This window comes from Pyrus communis, chromosome 6 (assembly GCF_041283825.1).
Source record: "Pyrus communis isolate YQ-2024b chromosome 6, ASM4128382v1, whole genome shotgun sequence".
Classification (NCBI taxonomy): Eukaryota; Viridiplantae; Streptophyta; class Magnoliopsida; order Rosales; family Rosaceae; genus Pyrus; species Pyrus communis.
In genome coordinates, this window is record NC_142570.1 from 4,192,443 (window position 1) to 4,211,920 (window position 19,478).

General features: G+C 37.8%; 3 protein-coding genes and 1 non-coding gene across 7 annotated transcripts in view; 2 read left to right on the forward strand and 2 right to left on the reverse strand.

Annotated features, from left to right (window-relative positions):
* The window catches only part of ATM (Serine/Threonine-kinase ATM-like protein), a 28,236-nt gene extending 27,757 nt beyond the window's left edge, over positions 1–479 (reverse strand). For both annotated transcript variants that reach the window (XR_015963392.1, XM_068449417.2), the window contains exon 1: positions 245–479. Coding sequence is in view for 1 of the 2 variants with exons in the window: in XM_068449417.2 (XP_068305518.2) it covers positions 245–313 (69 nt within the window). In the remaining variant the exon portion in view is untranslated. The remainder of the gene's footprint in view (positions 1–244) is intronic.
* Positions 480–8,885: 8,406 nt separating this feature from the next.
* HCA2 (Dof-type zinc finger DNA-binding family protein) lies at positions 8,886–11,384 on the forward strand. The gene is made up of 2 exons (XM_068449420.2): positions 8,886–9,281; positions 9,914–11,384. Exons 1-2 carry the CDS (start codon positions 9,231–9,233, stop codon positions 10,847–10,849), a joined length of 987 nt encoding a protein of 328 aa, XP_068305521.2. The 5' UTR covers positions 8,886–9,230; the 3' UTR covers positions 10,850–11,384.
* Positions 11,385–12,178: 794 nt separating this feature from the next.
* On the forward strand, positions 12,179–13,823 carry LOC137710412 (uncharacterized). Of its 2 annotated transcripts, none has more exons than XR_015963393.1 (2): positions 12,179–12,380; positions 12,869–13,823. It is a non-coding gene; the product is annotated as an uncharacterized LOC137710412 (transcript). The 2 variants fall into 2 exon arrangements; XR_015963394.1 differs by having other exon boundaries at positions 12,258–12,380; positions 12,945–13,823.
* A 342-nt stretch (positions 13,824–14,165) lies between these two features.
* On the reverse strand, positions 14,166–18,575 carry LOC137710409 (Serine/Threonine-kinase ATM). Of its 2 annotated transcripts, XM_068449419.2 has the most exons (3): positions 18,269–18,575; positions 15,275–18,043; positions 14,166–15,151 (listed from the first exon to the last, which is right to left on the reverse strand). In XM_068449419.2, exons 2-3 carry the CDS (start codon positions 18,036–18,038, stop codon positions 14,349–14,351), a joined length of 3,567 nt encoding a protein of 1,188 aa, XP_068305520.2. In that variant the 5' UTR covers positions 18,039–18,043; positions 18,269–18,575; the 3' UTR covers positions 14,166–14,348. The 2 variants fall into 2 exon arrangements, with proteins under 2 accessions (XP_068305520.2, XP_068305519.2); XM_068449418.2 differs by having other exon boundaries at positions 14,166–18,043.
* Between the last annotated feature and the right edge of the window lie 903 nt (positions 18,576–19,478).

Below are 19,478 nucleotides of genomic sequence, written 5' to 3' on the forward strand. Positions count from 1 at the left end.
ATGAAGCTTCTGTTCAACTTTCTAAACTCAAAATATTTTTCTACAAATTGAATCATCATAACTAATCAGAACAGATGATCCTCTTGGCTTTTCCGTTATGCAGTTCTCCAGATTCCTGAAAGTAATTACTACCCGTTTTATCAATTTCATTTTCTTTTCGTATGACTGCATTTTCCCAGCGACCGAAAAGATGGTAACGAACAAAATGGTAAGAGAGAGAGTAGAGTCGAAGATAGATAGATACTTCTCGAGTCTTGGCTTTATCGGAGGAGAGCTTGGAGACAATCTCCTGGACGTCTCTGGAAGTCACCATCGGAGGCCGCCGGAGCTCCGATGACGAACCCGGCGGTCTGAGTGTGAGAGAGTGGAGCTAGGGTTTCGTTTCCTGGCGGAAATTGGGTGGTTTGGGCCGGAGAAAATGGCGGGAAGACGGAAGGTGGGGAGAGTGGGAGTGTTGAGGAGGGGAGGGGGTTTTGTTTGGTAAAAGGGTTTTAAGACAGGAAAGGTTTATATTTGCTGATTTTTGGTTAATACGGCCAGGCAGGCGGACAGGATCCAGGAAGAAATGGGAAAGCGTAAGGAATCTAGGATCCTCAAATCATAATCGTTTATCGTGTATCGTCCGGTTAGTTTTCGTTAAGTACTATTTTTGTTTAATTTTAAATAAAAAAATTTTAAATAATTTATGACCGTATCATACGATGAATGACTAAGATGTGAAAATCCTTAGGATTCTCACAATTTGAATCGGGATGGGATTCAAATCCTAGGAGAGTGTCATGAAACTTAGCAGGAATGAATGTTGTGTAAGGTAGTAAACCAAGTTAGACTTTTAGTAACAATCTTTAAAAGTCTTAAATAAAAGTCCTAGCATGATAAGTTTTTCTCCATGCATGTACGGATGTGTTCAATGAAAAATTCTATAAATAGAGGTATGTTTATAATCTATTTACAAAACAGTACGTCAAAAATGAAAAGTAATAATACGAATATCTCTGAAGTAGCCGGAATCGGGACCGTCCTTCTCAAAAGTTCATCGGCCCTATCCAACCACTTTCCTCAGCAATTTTGAAACCTCAATTGCTTTTTATTTTGGTGAACTTTGTGGGCTTCGTTAAGCTCCTTTGTTGTTGGGCCTATGATTGGAAATTGGTCCCTCATGAGATTCTAGGGAACCGCCTTGGGCCTGGGGTGAGTGGATCATAGATGTGAAAAGGCCCAAGGGAAGCATTTTGTAAATCAGTTAGCTCTTGCCAATTTCTCTTCCATCATCATGCCCTTCACTTTCCAAAAGTAGAATACAAGTCCAACCCAAATATCCTATAACTTTGTTCACTGGGATTCGTGAGAGTTGAGAAATAATAGTCAATGGGATAAATATTTCAATTTCTTCACGTACTATTTGTAATTAGATAAACACGTGATTGCATACAAATTTGTCATATAAAAGAATAGTCTACGGGCTTGTTGTAGGAGTTTGAGACTAAAACGGGACTCGAAAAGAAGTTTTATTTACATTCTCAATACTTTGTTTTTTAAGAAGAAGAATAAGAGTATGATATTCCATTCATTGAAAAAATGATATTGCAAATACATATCTAGGCCTCAAAAGGGTCCTTACAAACTAGATCTAAAAATATCACAATAAAGCATCACCAATGGCAAAGCAATGACTAGACTTCAAGTAATTCCCCGAGCTCATAGGGAATCACAAGATTACGCATATCAATGAGATCCAAAACCTTGTGTGTTACTGTGTGTGCGGGGCAAAAGATGATAATTACAATGTTTTGTGGTAATAATTCTACACCAAAATAAACTAAACCTAAAGAGAGAAAAGGAAAAGACTAAAAATGATTGTCAAGAAGATTGCCGCCGACCCCAAAACGAAGGGCATGAGCCCGCGGCAAAGAACATCGTCATTACTTATTCACATTGATATATGCCATCATTCAAATATGTTTGGTGATATAGCTTTTCATGGTATGAAACAATTAATAATCAAGGTTTAATAAAGTTTCTTAGTATTGTTAATTGCTGGCCAATTTAGATTATTAGGTAAACTTTATAGCTGCAAAACCTACTTAGAATAAAATAAGATTATGAGATCTTATGTGTTTTGATGTGAATTAGAATTTGGATTAGGAGACACGATCTGAACGTAATCCTCATGTATATAATATATATAGAGGAGAGGATATGTGGCACGACTTTTTTACATAAATTTTCATACATGTTTTTGTGAGGCTTACTCTGTAATATATTTAAAATATCTGAACTGTTTATCTTTCAGAACATCATTCATGGATCATCCTTACAAAAAAGTAGACAAATCCAAAATCATTAAGACATGCATTTGTAGTAAAGAAAATTGATTAATATGGTTTTACAAAGAAACCCTAAGCCCTTAATGCAACGGTCATATGATTTTATATCTGGGTGATTTTTTATCGACATAATTTTTTAGGGAATACTTAAAAGATAGACAGTTTATATCGTTGAAATATATTACACAGTATATCCCACCAAAAACGTATATAAAAAATTATGTAAACAAAGTGATGACACATATCCGTTCCATATATAAATATTATGTAGTCCAATAAATAAGCCAGCCACTTAACTATTGTTAAGCCTATTTTCTTGACTAATACAAATTTAATGGCATCCCTCAAAATGTTGTTTAATTATCACATGATTCTCAAATAACTAACAATTAATTCGCACAATCACACACAACACAAGCCATAAACAATAGGACAAAAATATCCAGAAGTAGGTGAGGCAAAGAGTGTGTAGCTTATTAAGCTACGGGACACTTGGTCGGGTTCAATAGACACGATTGGGACCCAATTGATATGACTTCGTAGCAAAAATAGTAGAGACAACAATCATTCTGACATATAACTAGAGTCTAGAGAACAAGAAAGAATAGCAAGTAGGCTAGGGTTATTTTCTTTTGTCACAAGCAAAACAATAGGCTATTTTTATAAAAAAAACTAATGAAAAGAATTTAAGAATATTGAGTTTTAATGATAATGACAAAATAATTGGTAAAGTGAATAGTATCATGATTGACTTTTTAGTGTAAAAATGTGATTTTTTGTTAAAGTGAACAATATCGAGAGATTTTCGTTAAAATTCCAATTTTTATAACAATAATAACTCGATCATAATGAAGTAAGGTTAAGAAATGGACTGGACAACTAGACATCGAACTCACTATATTTTTTTATATATATTTTCTGCACTCGAATGTGAGTCGAATTTTAGAATTTGACTCGTACTACAGTGGACGAAAGAATCTTGTATTTGATAACTGGATCAGATACAATGTTTGATTGCTCTCATAGAAACGCCCCTGTATTTCAATGCTCACATTTGATTAACACCCATTTCGCCCCAGTTACGAGTAGAAACTCTTTTGCAACTCATAAATATTTGTTTAAAAGTGAACCACTCGTCTAATAATAGTTTGCTACGTAAAAACCTGGTGACAAGAAATAATCTCTCCGCATTGACAGCCGTATGGAAGTAGAGACAACTAATACTACATTTAAAGATCAGTCGATGGGAAGATAAAACTGAAAAAAGATAACCGTATAGTACAGGGGCTGAAGATCCTGTCCACCGACCCAGTAGATTGGTCAATTATTAGGTGGATTTTTTTATAAGAAGAGAATTTTTGTGACTTGTTTGCTGTAAATATGCAGCGCGCCGCAGTCACCGTTGGAAGTGTCGCGCATGCGAATAAGAGTCTGACTATCTGGTGTGATCTTGCAGCAGACATATATATATATATATATATATATATGAAGAGAAAGAAAGGGCACATAATCTACGACTATTGGTCGTATTGGTAAATAAACCACACGTTTCTTTCTTCTTTTAGATGCATAAGAATGAATGTGGAATATGGTACTTCTAATATACACAAAATTAAGCAATATTATATTTACTATGTATTTGTTAATTTATCTTACCTTTCTCAACCTCCAAGTTTAACTCACTACAAAACCAACAACATGACAAGAATGAAGCAACTCCCATAACAAGCACAAATGGAAAAATATATTGTGCAACTCCCTAAACCCTAAATCATTCCAGGTTGGATGAGTCGGCTATGCGGAGCTTTCTTCTATACATAAGTTGCACATACACAACCATGCGTTTGTCCCTCTCTTTCGTTGCATAAAACATTATCTCTTGTTTAGTTTGAAACGTTTATCCTCAAATCCTAAATTTATAATACCTCATAAAATTTCATATAAAATACGTTTATATCACAGTTTTTTCTAGTCAGACTGTATCACAATATTAAATATGTAATTACACGTTTATCTTTTGATAATCACATTGCTGATCTCACCTATACTTGGGATTTTTGCAATCAGCCCCTAAATTTAGCACCATTACTAAAACCCGAGATAACCAAGAGTAGCATCAAGAAACTTTTCTAGCCAATTATATGGTCCCAAGATCAAGTTGGGGTTGGTTTTTGCTCGAGTATCTGCACATCGTTAACATATATTACCCTAACCTTGCTAGTAGAAGGCATAGGGATCGACAGATATCTCACGGTAGGGTCCATTGCTTGGCCTCAAAGAACCTGATTGGCTGCGCCCATAACGAGGTTTTAGTTTGTTTGACCACCCTGATGAATAGGTCGACCACCACATCACAATAACCTAATATTCAAACCCTAGCTAGCTAGCTAGGAATGCTTTAGACACCATTTCATACATATATAATATGTTTTCTACTGGCCATATTACTCTGGAATTTGAAATTTGAAAAAAATATTCTGTAATGCAATTTTGGAGCACCTCAAATTTCAACCCTGCCAACAACCACGGCCGGCCCTGAGAATTTTGGGGTCCTAGGCGAATTTTCGAAGTGGGATCCTAAAATTCTCTGATCTTCGGTTCTTTGTATATTGATTTGTATAAAAAACAATTCGCTAAATACATAAAAAGTTCTATTTTTCACATCAAATATCATTAAAAATTATTATCAATAGAAGATAAATATACAAACATTATTTAAACATTACACGATTCACGTTTTTAGACACAAATGTACTAAATGTTTGCAGTCAATTGTTTAAGATTGAGAGTGAAAAACAATAAAACTTGATTGACGAGTATAATAAATTCAACGCCAATTGTTTCTCTTGTGTTTTTTTTTCTTCTAAAATCAACATCACATTAACAAATTGAATATTAAAATAATCCATTGAATAAAAAGTTATTGAAAAGAAAAATATATAATTCAAAGGTTTGATTACCTTAAAGTACAATATTTAAGACCATATGATAGTTAGTTTAAACATTCGATAGAAATGGAGAGAATGAGAAGTTGAAAGAAAAAAGATTGCAAAAGACTTGAGTTTTATAACTTTATATGCATTTGGACAGATGGATTGACATTAAATTTGAAAAACAAGAAAAATTAAGAAAAATCTAGTGACTAAAAGGCAGCTTCATGTTTCAAACTCAACGTTTCCACTGCACTAGCAAATGAATTATGATATTTCTTACTTTTTTTAATATTTATATGTTAATTACAGGATATAAAATTTTTTTTGGGGCCCTTCCGAAGTGGGAGCCCTAGGCGGGCGCCTACTTGGGCTGGCCCTGCCAACAACAACATGTAACATTGACATTCTGTTCCGTTTGATTTGAAAAATTAAAGAAATGATCGACAATGATGTTAAGAATCTAAGAATAAACTTTGTAGCGTTAAGAACGGTCCTTTCCAGAACTTTCATTTGAGTGAGAGGAGAAGATATAGAAAAAGGATCGAACGCAAAGCAAAATGTGCATAAAGAGAGAAGATTACGGGGACAGGTGTTCAGAAGCTTGAAGCTCAAGATTTCCTCATCGAACTACTGTTAATATTAAGTTAATGAATTACGGGACATGCTTTGAAAGTCATCTGTGTCTGTATAGGAGGAGGATCCTTTATTTATCGAATATACAAAGCATGCATGCCCCCGCAGTGCACAGCATGTGCCATGCTGAAGAAAAAGATTAGTATCCTAGTTAGTACTGGTGTGTTTTGTAGCAATGGCCGATCTTAAATCGCCCTAAAACGTGTTTCATGAATGAGAGCATGCCGAATCTGCAACCGGAATGCGGATAAAGTTGATACTTATATATATATATATATATATATATATATATAGATATATATGTGTGTGTGTGTGTATTTTAAATTTACATGCTCTTTAGTATTGTTCAATCCTCCCTTGAAAAAGAATGACCCTACTCTATATGCTTGACTATATATCTATATATACCTTATAACGTATACTTTGACATTTCATCCAAGCAGTGTGAGACACAAATGATCTCAAAATTCTTCTCAAATTTGTATAGTTAAGAAGACCTTCAGACGAAATGCAATATGTCTTTCTCTCACAATTACTGACATATAAGTGGAACGCGATGGATAGCTGCGAAATATAGGGTTAAGGGTACGTAATACATTATAAAAAAACTAGACATGTATTCAAACCAATATGCATCTACTGCTCAACTCCCCTTGCATGAAATTTGACCTTGTTTTGGCAATATTATTATTATTAGTGCTTATAATGTAGATCTATAATGTTAAAACACACAACATGTATAGCTATATTATTCCCATGCATTTTATTGAATCAACAAAGTTAAATCAAAAGAGATCAAAACTAACAATTTGATAAATATCATAAGTTTTAGAATACATACACATAAGATTAATCGAAACCCTAATTAATAGAACTCAATATACAGTGTACATAGTTGAAAAAGCTACGTGGCCCTTCGTCCCTCAAAATGATTGCTTACTTTCAAAACCCGCATGCAAGCTCATCACAAAGTGATTATGAAAGTTCTTTAATTGGTTCAACACACCAGCTAACAAATAATTAAAAAGAAACAAAGCAAATGATAAAATGAAGTTGATCGGGATGGAATGAAATCTACTCCGGATTTCTTTATCAAGAGCCCATAGATCGAAAGATCTGTATCATTCAAGAAGAGAGAGATTCAAGTCGTTCAAGTTTTCGGATTTTTGTAAGGTAGATTTGTATGATATACTAATAGGAACCCTAAGATTAAAATTAAATAGTTTGAATTTCTCGACATGTGAGCTCCAAACATAGAAATCTAGGGTGAATCTCAATCAAATGAGATGGTGTGATCAGATTCCACCATAAGGATATTTGTACAGTTATAGTCATCATTGAACTGATAAAAAAATATAGGGAACTTTAATGAAAAATTCCTTGTACTGTTCACTTTAACGAAAAACCATATTTTTACACTAAAATATCAATCCCTGGTATTATTCACTTTACCATTTATTTTATCCTTATTGTTAAAACTTAAAGTTCTCAAACTATTTTCATTAATTTTTCTAAAAATATATGCAGCAGCTGAGAAAAGAACATGAAATGATTAAGAAAACAGAGATCAGATAGAATCACTGTCTCTGAACTGTATACGGGAATATAGAACAGTTAGTGTACGGTGAATTTAACGTGGGCACACAAACCACTTTATTCACTCATCTGACAAATGAACTTTTGGGCCCCATAGATTTTGAGTGTCTTCCTCACGCCATCGAACCATCAAGGTTATCAAGATCGAGCGTCATCCAGTTAGTCATGGCATGCATGCATGCATGTCACAAATATATGTTAGACTAATGAGAGCTAGCTCAATCAAATGTCCCTAGTTCGTTCTAATTCACAACAGCGCGCCAAGTGTTATTTGATTTGAGTTGGGTTATAAAAATAGAAAAATGTTAGAGAGATTATGTTCTTAGACTATACTTTATAGTCCATACAAGGATCTTTAATAGTTGAATTCTTTTTCTACTGATTTAAAAAAAAAGTCTAACCATCAGCCGTCATATCATGTGATTCATAAAATATAGTTCAAGTAGATGGTTTCTCTAGCACAATCCATAAAAATTATAGTCAATATAATATACACACATACATTATGTTGTAATTGATCGTTATGCATTGTTGGCAAGGGTTAGTGGTTGTCTAACTATAGAGTTTGTGAATCTCATGTTAAAGAACTACGATATACATTGTGCTTGTAAGTAATATGACTTCTTTTTCTATCATCAACTGAGTTTATGGCAGAAGCGGAACCACAACGCCCTTTATAGCATCAAAGTAGAATGTGTGTGAATCATCTGCATCAAGATATTAAAAGACACTTAAATGTTGCTACATGTGACAGAGCGTGTTAAGAGTGTGAATTCTACATTGAAAAGTAAGGGACATTGCATATTTTTTTAAAGTTTCTAGGGGTATATGGTATATAGTGAGACTATGTTTGTGTTTTCACATTTATGATGTCTACACATACAAAAAAGGATGTAAGTGTAAGCTCGATATATTGAACAACTGATATCACACAGTTTCAAATTAATAGTTTACTATGGAGTTGATTATGAACTCTATAGAAGCCTAAGAAAACAACGGACATACGTACATACTATAATGTGGCACGTGACTAGGGGGTGGAAGGGGAGAATATATCCTTTGCTTGTAGAAGGAGGGCGAATAGGACCCACACGTTTGGGCCCCTAAGTGGAGTGCTCTTTCGGGATCCTCCTTTATCGAGGACCCAAATATTCTGAGTCTCTCATCTTCTTTCATGTAACATAAACTGACGATCGTTCAAGTGTGAAGACTACAGAGTGATATCTGACGTGTGAGACTATCACATCAACGGTCTTAGCTGTCTAATCCCAAAACCCATGACGGCATCAGGGCCGTTGGTTGTGAAGTAGGGGTTTCAGTCAAGGTGAGGTAAGGTGTAGGGCCAATGTTGGGCTGGGTGCAGACATAGTAGGGCCCCATTGCTGTTGCCACCGACGAAAGAGAGTGTAGGGTTAGCAAGCTCAGCAGCTTACTCAAACATACACACTGGATCGGCTTATATAGTTCCCACACCAACCCCTCCCACACAATAAGAACCCTCCTCGCTCTTCACTTAGCTACTTCTATCCTTCTCTATCTGTAGCCCTGTCTCCTTCATTAACATACTTGTTCTCTCTCTCTCTCTCTCTCTCTCTCTCTCTCTCTTAGTGTTACTGAGAGACAGCTAATGAAATGAAGTGTGTATGAAGGAAAAGCTTTGGTTAAAATTGTTGCCTCTGTTTTGACTCTCTCTCTCTCTCTCGCTCTCGCTCTCTGATCTGAGTTTGGTTAGTTTTGTTTGATGGGTCACAACTCTCTGCAAGTTTGCATGGATTCATCTGACTGGCTACAGGTACGTTGTAGTGCTTCTTCATCATCACCATTGTGTTCATTTCTGTTTTATTTTTGTTTTTGATTTCATAGCGGACATTTAATTTAGTTTAATTTATATTATGTGACCACCAGCTCCATCCTCAGTTCATCATGAGTTCGCTCCTGAAAATGTAATATATTGAAAGCGCAGGGGAATAACTAATATACATTTTTCCTAGGATTTAGAAGACCAAAGTATCTTATAGACAGCGCGCTTTGTACTGCTGAAAATGCTATTATTTTAGCTAGTTTAGCCTAGGATAGGGTTATAAATAGGAGTAGATAGAGATTCGGAGTTCAAAACCCGTCATTAGTAATGTAAAGTTTCCCATCATTTATTTATTAATTCATAAATTTGAGCATAACGTCAACAATAATTTGATGAAAGTTGAGTAGCTTCAAATTTCCCATTTCCTTTTTTCCCCTCGAGTTTCCAATTTTCTTAAGCTATTTTCACTGGAGTCAGTAGTAGTACTTTTTAGCTAGCTTTATATTGGATTGATTGATATGCAGTGGAAGGGAAAAGAATGTGTGTCGCCCTAAAATTATAAAGTGGTGGGGTAAAAGTATTATTTTCTGACGCAATCTCCAAATTCCTTTCCATGTCTGAAGGGAACGATTCACGAGGATTCCCCGATGGATTCATCCTCACCGTTATCCGGCGACATGTTAACGTGCTCGAGGCCGTTGATCGAGCGGAGGCTGAGGCCCCAGCACGACCAAGCCCTCAAGTGCCCTAGGTGCGAGTCCACCCACACCAAGTTTTGCTACTACAACAACTACAGCCTCTCCCAACCTAGGTACTTTTGCAAGACCTGCAGAAGGTACTGGACCAAAGGTGGAACCCTCAGAAACATCCCCGTGGGCGGCGGGTGTAGAAAGAACAAGAAAGTTTCTTCCAAGAAACCCAATGATCAGAACCCTTCATCGCTGATGAACCAAAACTACCACCCCGGATCCTCCTCGTCATCGATATCTCACACCCCAACTGATCTCCACCTTTCATTTCCTGATCAGATGCAGTATTCACACCTCAATAACTTGATGCTTGGGAGTACTATGAACCCTAGTAGCTTCATGGACAACAGTAACCCTAGGCCTATTGATTTCATGGAGAGCAAGTTGGAGGCTATCGTGGGGAATGCCAGGAACTATGATTTCATGGGGAATGGTTCTGATTTGGGTATGATGGGTGGGTTTGGAAATAATATGGGAGGAGTTAGTCATGGATTAGATCATCAGTCAAGCTTTCATCACCATGGCCTGTGCTCATCTCCATTTGGGATGTCATCACTTGATGGGCAGAATGGTAATTTCATGGACAGTTGCCAGAGGCTAATGTTGCCATATGATCAAGCAAATCATGAGGATCATCATCAGATTAATGCAATGGATGTGAAGCCAAACACAAAGCTCTTGTCACTTGAGTGGCAAGACCAAGGCTGCTCTGACCATGGAAAGGAGTCATTTGGGTACCTCAATGGTCTAGGATCATGGACCAATGTCATGAACAATTATGGTCCCTCCACAACCAACCCTTTAGTTTAATTAAACTAATTAGGTGCGATTAGTGACTTCAGTTAATTTTAATCATCTGCATTTAGATCAGTAGGTTATTCAACTACTCCCACTACTACTGCATGCATTGCCAGTTCTCTAAGTATGTGCATGTATGTGATGGGTCGACATCACATACATGCATATAGGTGCCAAATGACCATGTTGTCGATTCTTAGATATTGTATGTCATTTGCGAGGAAAGCGGTTTAAATTCTTTCTGTTTTTTTGGGGGGGATGGGGGTGTTATGTACGAAGGTGGAATTGCTTTCATCTTTATTGACTCAACAAGGTGTGTGTGAATGGGAGCAAGGAGAGTCCAAAAATGAGTACTGCCTTTGGCTATTGGTTTTGTTGTACTATTATTTTTCTTTTTGTTTCTTTCTTTTTGGTCTTTTAGTCTTTCTTCCAATTTGTTGTACTCATTGGCTGCAAGTGCAAAAGAATTCAAAGGTTTAGGATTTTGTTGTAATACCGAGGAAGATATAGTCGTGGCTCTTTTTGGTCTATAAGATTTAATTAAATATATTATGTGTTATTTAGTAATTAATCAGTATTCTTAATTATCTCTTTTTAATGTGCCGTTTGTCTGCATGGTCGATGGAGATCGGAGTGTGATCAAATTATAATCATAAAGTGTTGTAAACTGCCTTTCTGGTTGGGAATGGTTGAGAAATAAAATGAGAGCAAACCAGACTTTTCAGTGAGAGCAAAATGTAATATATAGGACTTGTTTGAAAGTGCTTTTGGTAAGTGTTGTTGAGTTCCAAAAACATTTCAAGTGCTTTTCCAGGATTCACTTGTATTTTTGCTAAGGAATGGATCAAAAAACACTCTCATAAAAAACGCTGTCAATCATTTTAAAAGCAATTATAAGCAAACCCATAATCTTTGAGTTTTTGAGTTATTCCGTGCCATGTGACTTCATTAATTGTAAGGAAAACTAATGAAAAGGGCTTGAAAACTTTGAGTTTTAACGATAAAGACAAAAGGGTAAAGTGAATAGTACCATGATTGACTTTTTAGTGTTAAAATGTGGTTTTTCGTTAAAATGAATAGTACCGGAAGCTTTTCGTTAAAGTTTCCTTAATTGTAACCCATTGTTGGTGCTAGAAAATAGGAGAAAGACTTATATAGAACAGATTTACCATCACGTAGCGTAGTTCTTTGCTCAACAATGCATTACTATGTGTAATTTTTTCTCTACATGGCACTGCATTATTCAATCGGAGCACCACGTGATTGTGAACTCATTTTATGTAAGTTGTTCTGAAAAAGGTAAGATTTTCTTAATTAGGTTGGGACATATTATTGGGCCTAGAGTAGATTACTGTGTCCACCAGCCCAGAAACTTTGGGCAAATTAGGCAAAGAGATCATTTTAGTTGGGTCAATAGTAACCGACCCCGACCATATATACGCTTCCACGGTCCAGAGTCATCTCCGACGTCTGTTTGCTCTCTCTGCCTCAATTGGCTCTCCTGGAGTTGGCGGCTGTTTTGGCTCGCGCTTATAAAACTACGGTGAGTTTCTTCCTTATGGGCTTCTCTTAAATATTTCTTACGAATTCAGATGGTTTTGTTTTCTTCCGTGGAGGTTTTTGAGTTTTGTGAGAAACCCAGAACCACATTTACGATCTTGTAGTAAAAAGGGAATCGAAAGGATTATCCTGAGATTTTTAAGCTAATGGGATTGCTTAATATTGTGTCAGTTCGAAAAATTTAATAGCTTTTGAGTATTATTTTCTGGGAAATTGTCTGTTTCTACGAGCCATTGTCCTGGCACGCCACATGTTTGTGGAAATGCCCCCTTGAATTCCTCTATTAATTTTACTCTGTTCTTATTGGTATTTTTTGTTGTTGTTGTTGTTGTCATATTTGACATATAGAACGAGTCTAAAGTTGTAGACTTAACCAATCTGTAAGGCTGATGTTGCATTCGTAAAACGTACAGTTAAAAGGAGTGTTCTTCCCTTTGCTAATTGAAGTTTCTTCTCTGTTTTTCCCTCCAGACAAGCGAGTTCTTGACATTTTCCATTCGGTCTGATTGTTCTATACAAACCCAATGGTGCAACTTGGTTAATGCAGATAACAGCCTTATCAGCTATCTTTCATTCTATGAGGCAATTTTTCCACTGATCCAAAAAGAACCATGAGGCTCATTGCGCTTGCTAGATCTTTTCGTGCGCGTCCTACTCTCCCTGAAACAACTGGTCCTTTGCAGTTTCGTTGCTTCCAACCTGATTTTGTGCCCCGGGATCCCAGTGCCAAGCCAAAAAAGTACAAATATCCTGCATTCTATGATCCGTATGGCCCAAGACCTCCACCTTCAGATAAAATCGTTCAGCTTGCTGAGCGAATCGCAGCACTGGCCCCTGAAGAACGCCGCCAACTTGGTCCTACTCTTGCTGAAAGGCTAAGGCATCCGAAGCTGCAGCCCATATCAACAGAAGGCATGGACCTGGGTTCACAGGGAGGGGCAGCTGCTGGGTCAAAGGCTGAGGAAAAGAAGGTGGAGAAGACGGCTTTTGATGTGAAATTGGAGAAGTTCGATGCTGCTGCAAAAATCAAGGTGATCAAGGAAGTCAGGACTTTTACCAGTCTGGGATTGAAGGAGGCAAAAGATCTCGTCGAGAAGGTACCTTGTGTGCTTAAACAAGGGGTTACCAAAGAGGAAGCAAATGACATAATTGAGAAAATAAAGGCTGCTGGAGGAGTTGCTGTTATGGAGTAGTATTCGAAGTTCTTTTACTTTGTTGGTTACATTGTGTTCCTGAAACGATTTGCATCGTTGTTTCTGTTCGATCGGGTTTCTTGATCTCCGGAAAGTTTTTGCAGTTTTCGAATATGAGTTTTGTGTTGTGAATGGATTACAGGCATTAGCCATTTTACAAAATTGATATGAAGCATTAATGTTCTGCAAAGCTTGGTTTGAAATAAATTTTCCAGCGGTCTTGAAGATTGAAACACTGGTTGACCAATTTGCCGTCTGGCGTTGAAGGCAGTCCATTGCCACCACCATGGAAAACCAAAACTCCGACCAGGCTGAAAACTGAACGATAACGGTTTACACAGAAAAACCTAATGGTCCGATCTGTTTTGTTGAAAACCGCAAACAAACCAGTCTAGACAGGAAAACCTAATGGTCCAACATGTGCGAGATAACCTCGTCATTGTTCAAATTCAGCTTCATTCACTTTGGCAATAGGTCATTTGGCTATTGCGAGAGAGAGAGAGATAGAGAGAGAGAGAGAGAGAGAGAGAGAGAGAGAGAGAGAGAGAGAGAGAGAGAGAGAGAGAGGGATGATATAACGAAAAACGAAATTACTAGAGATAGAGAGGTTCGAATGCAATAGGTCATTTGCCTGTGCCTTACATGCAATAAATTACATAGGTCTCCAATTGTAACATTATATCAGCTACAAAGCCAGCCCGAAGGAGTTGCTACATTACAGACAACCCATATAGGACTTCCATAACCTTCGTTTCCAATTAAGAAGAGGAGGAAGAACCGGTCATGGAGCTCACCTTCTCCAGGAGGGCTTTGATTTCACACTCCAGTTTTGCTCGCATCTCCGGAGAAAGATTGTCACCCGACTTCTCCAACATCGATGTCATCATCTGAAGATTTTGCCTTATGAAGTCAAGGCAAGGGGCCTTTTCAGGCAAACTTGGAGAGGCTAGACCTGTTGGGAGAGACCAACCTGGTTCTAAAACCCTGGAGACAGATGGAAGATGGAAGAGCTTGTAACTAACGAGGTTTCCACAGAAGGGGTTGTCCTTCTCTAGACTCCGAAGTGCTTCTCCAGCATCAGCATTTTCCATGAATACAACCTGGGCACTACCAGGATCTTTCAACAACTGTGTCTCTGATTCCTTCAAAGGTCCGAACCGACAAAATGTTGAAATTAAATCATCTTTTGAAGGCATTGATACTCCTGGGGAAAAGTTTAACATAAGAGCAGTTGCCAGAGCCTTATCATTAATCTGAGCTTTACCATTATTCACATCCAGTTTCCACTGCATAGCAGTAGCTTCTCCTTTTCTCCTCCTCCTCCTCTTCCGCTCTGGTTTAATTGGAGGCGTAAGGCCATTAGGCTCTTGATATGCCTTTCCAAATAAGTTGCATTCAGCACTGCTTCCATTCAAATCTGGAATACCATCAGCCGGAGGCTTTGGTTCTGCTTTCTCCTTTCTCTTTCTCCTTCTCTGTGCAGGCCTAGTTTCAGCTGAGAGTAAGCCCGTAATCTGTTTGGGATCCAGGCGAGACAAAGCTTGAGGAGAAACACGCAGATCTACAACCAACGAACCAGGTTTCACATTGTTAACATTCACATCTACAAAGCCAGCAGGGATATTAGACTTCAAATGCTCTGAAGCCGTTTCATTCCCTAACCTATTTTCTAACACAACTTTACCTTCAGAAGCAGCAGTGCCAATAGCCTGTTGATCATCAACGAGAAGGCTAGGTAGAAGATTGTTCCCATTTAAATCCGGTATTCCAGTAGTTTGTTTAATATGCAGACAAACAGGACTCACTACATCATCGATCTTTCTATTCTTTTGCTTACCACACGGCATGAGAGGGTGTACATCCGACGACTCTTGCACAATATAGCTATCAAGGGCGATGCCAATATTCACATCTGACAGTCCAGAAAGGGATTTAGTCTTCAACCTTCCCAAATTTGGTCGTCCCCTTTTCTTTGTAGCAGTTGAAGTGCTTTGAACTAGGTTTGGCATGCTGGCAGCATCTTTGCCATCTGGACTCTTCAACTTAGACTTCCTCCTCCTTTTCTTTGGTTCGGATTTTGCCTCATTTTGACCGCTATATCCCAACAGGTAAGGTTTAGCATCTTCCTGACCAGCCATATTGTTACGATAGACTTCACAAATAGATTCATCATGAAATACTGAAATCCTGAATCTAGACACAAACCAGGCAACTGAATCAAATGTCTTATTTTCGTTTGGATATAGGCAATTGACAGCTGTAGAGTAGACTTCAGAAAGCAACTCAGCAGAAGATGCATTTATTAAGTTTGAGTCACCAGATATGTTACTTTCACCTGTAAGCCTTTCATACCACTTTCTCCAGAATTTCTTACCAGTAAATTTAAAATTAAAACACGGCCCACCAGACTGGTCGGCATCAACATTTGCAGCCTCTCCCTCATCATCCACTTCAGCAGGCAATCCCTTCAGTCCCAAGTTTATGTTTGGTTTAGACAAGTACCTGCTCTTCTTCCGTTCTCTTGATTCAATGCCTTTTGCAGTCATTCCCTCATTTCCAACATCGCCATATTCAAAGTCAGAATCCCTCTTCACCTTTCTCCTCCTCGATTTTGAACCTGAGATGAAACCCTCATCAGCAATATTGTCTCCATCAAAAACCTTGTCTAACACTTCATTTCCTTCATTCTTCTGAGAGTTATTTAACGGTGTGCTTTTCAAGCACTCTTCATCTAGCTCAGTATCTCCATATCCACCCTGAATGTTGATATTTCGTTTAGCCACTGACTTGCAATCACCATCTTCAGCATCATTTGTTTCCCGGAGTAGATGCATAGGCAGTTGGCTGTGCCCTATGGAGCGGTAGAAGGCTGATAATTGATTTCGTTTGACAGCAAAATCAAGCATTCCACTCATGGAAACAACCAGTGCAAGATTTTTGAGATGCGCAAGAAACTCTGCAGAATTAAAATGATCAATTGAAAATTCACCAAGTTTGCCAGATTTGCGCTCAGGCATGGGAATTCCTTTGTTAGATTCTGCTTCACCAGTTGACTGACAATTTCCTTTCAAAACACACATACAAGTCATATTCAATTTTACAAGCTGACCAAACTCTTCAAGAGCCTTCTCAACAGCTCCAAGGAATATTCTAGCCTTGCTTTGGCCCGACATCTGCTCAAAGTACTCATGAAAAGGTTTTAGTTGGTATGTATGGCACCATGCTACATGACTCATCCCAAAATATCCAACTAGTAGACAGCCCCCTGGATCCCCACCGGCACCAAACTTTGATGCATAAACTGGATCATAAATTTTACCAGGCCACCATGTCTGGGTTTTGGTTTTAATCCATACAATATCGCCTGCAGAAAAATCATAGTCTTGATAATCAATATCCTTCTCCTGTCCATCATCTCCAAATTCGTCTACAGTTTCTGTACTTGCAAATCCAGGACAACTTGCCACCTGAAGATCATCGTCAATAAATCCCGGTGGAGGGCCACTAAAATCCACGAACAGCGATATACCATCATCGGAAACTTCTATCTTCTTGCTTGATGAGTCAATCCCGTTCAATCCCAACGCTTTGCCTTCATTCATACCATCATCATCATCAGCTATCTTCTCAACTCCATCCTCCTCATTCTCAGTCCCACCCAAGTCCTCTAAGTTCCTGTTCCAATCTGACGGTGGCTTCAAAAAAAGCATTCGAACGTCATTTCCCTTATCTGATGGCGACTGTTGGGAACCCATTTGAGCATCATTTTCCACATCAACTCCACCCTCTTCATTCTCATTACCACCCAAGTCCTCAAAGTTCCCGTTCCCATCTGACTGTGGCTCCGCAAAATCCATCTGAATGCCATTTCCCTTATCTGATGGCGACCTTTGGGAACCCATTTGAGCATTGTTTTCCACATCACCTCCACCCTCTTCATTCTCATTACCACCCAAATTTCCGTTCACATCCAACTGTAGCTCCACAAAATCCATCTGAACGTCAGCTCCCATATCTGATGGCAACCTTTGAGAGCCCATCTGAGCCTCATTTCCCCCACCAACCTTACCATTAAGCCAACAAACCTCCTCAACCCCCACACCATTCTTGCAACTATTAAACACACCAGAAATTGCATCCACACCCAACAATCCCAAATCCTCTCCGTTATTACCATCCAGAACTCCCTTCTCGGCTTCCACTGCTTGAGTCACCCCTTCCACATAGCCAAGTCCAACGTCATTACCAGTAACACCAACTCCTTCTCCATTACCTCCCAAAATTCCGGGAAAAGACTCCAACCCAGTACAGTTCTCACTCCACCCTAACAACCCAGATGCCCCTTCTAGGGTTTTACCACTAGGGTTTTGAGCTTCTAGGGTTTCTGGGGTCTTTGGCCTCTCCATTGTCATCAAATTCCCAACAAGTCCACTAATTTTTCCCAACATCAAACCTAATGAAGGAAAAAAAAAAAAACGAAAAAAAAAAAAAACAAAAAAAGAACAAAGCTTTGTTATTATCACTAAAAAAATTCAGCACCCAAAAGAAAAATGCAAAACTTTGAGGGCAGAATGAAAGGAAAAATCTAAATTTTAGACAAATTTCTTATCATAAAATTAGAATTGAAGAACAATAAACTAAAAGAAAGAAATTACAGAAGAGGACCCAATGAAATTACCTCAAGAAAAATCCATGCTTATTCCATGAGTGCTGAGCCTGTGTGATCCCAGAAGAACCCTAAGTTGGAAGAGATTGATGGGTCGGAGAGTGAGACGCTTGAGAGTTGGAAGTTTTGAGGAACCTGTGGGAAAAAGGGCGAGAGGCGAAAGATGCGTTTCGAACCGAGTGAGTGGGTGAGAGAGAGTGAGGGAGTGAGGGAGTGAGTCGCTCTCGGCTATGTTGAAGCAAAATGTCCGTACGTAATGGTGGCTTTTTGCGGTCACCAGGTCCTCCAATGCACGTGAGAGCTCAAGCACTTTAGTTATATTTGATTCTCCTTTGGCATGATTTCGTTTTTCAATCCCAAGGGATTTGAGTTTAACTTTCTATTTTTTTATTTATTTATATACAAATGATAATATGAGTAGATTAATTTTTTTTGAAATAATGCGTTAAATTGTTAAATAATAAGAATGAAAGAGATTGTATCTGCACTAAGTTACATAGACATTATTGTTTTCTACTATTATAATGTGTTATCTGCATTTGAGTTTAAACTTTTACACATGTATTTTTTGAAGTCATTGGCTCTGCTTTTAGCATCCTGTTTGTCCCCGGGCCAAAATTATGCTATTACTTCAAGCGATAGTCGATATTTAAAAAAGAACTATGATAGTTAACAGTTAAATCACCCATTTAAATAAAAGAAAACTAATTAAAATTGCTTGAAAATTTTGAGTTTTAACTATAAGGACAAAATAAAGGGTAAAATAAATAGTACCAGGATTGACTTTTTAATATAAAAATATGATTTTTCATTAAAGTAAACAGTACCGGAAACTTTCATTAAAGTTCCCTTTAAATAAAGATGAAAATGTTACTGTTTGACCTGTTTCTTTTGTAAATTACTAAATTAGCTTAACATCAACAAATTATCCCCTTGTCCAAGTCTACTGATTATCTTCTCAAATATCAAAGAGATTACGTCTTTGATTACGCAACTAGAACCATCTAACAGTGGAAGTCTCAGATTTAATTCATATAGACCACTTAGTACTACGGTCGGTATTTCTCTTCATTTTTAAGTGAGAGGTGTTAGATCGGTTTTCGTCAAAGACGAATTTGAACCACATTATTACTAGTCCATTGTGAGGCTAAGCCTACTCCCTCTCCTTAATGTAAATAATATCGTTTGTTAAAAAAAAAAAAAATTCATATAGATGAAAGTT

Coding starts and splice junctions, on each gene's coding strand:
- HCA2 (XM_068449420.2), top strand. CDS start 9,231: ATGGGTCACAACTCTCTGCAAGTTTGCATGGATTCATCTGACTGGCTA. Junction 9,282..9,913: donor ATTCATCTGACTGGCTACAG/GTACGTTGTAGT, acceptor CCATGTCTGAAG/GGAACGATTCACGAGGATTC.
- LOC137710409 (XM_068449418.2), bottom strand. CDS start 18,038: ATGTTGGGAAAAATTAGTGGACTTGTTGGGAATTTGATGACAATGGAG.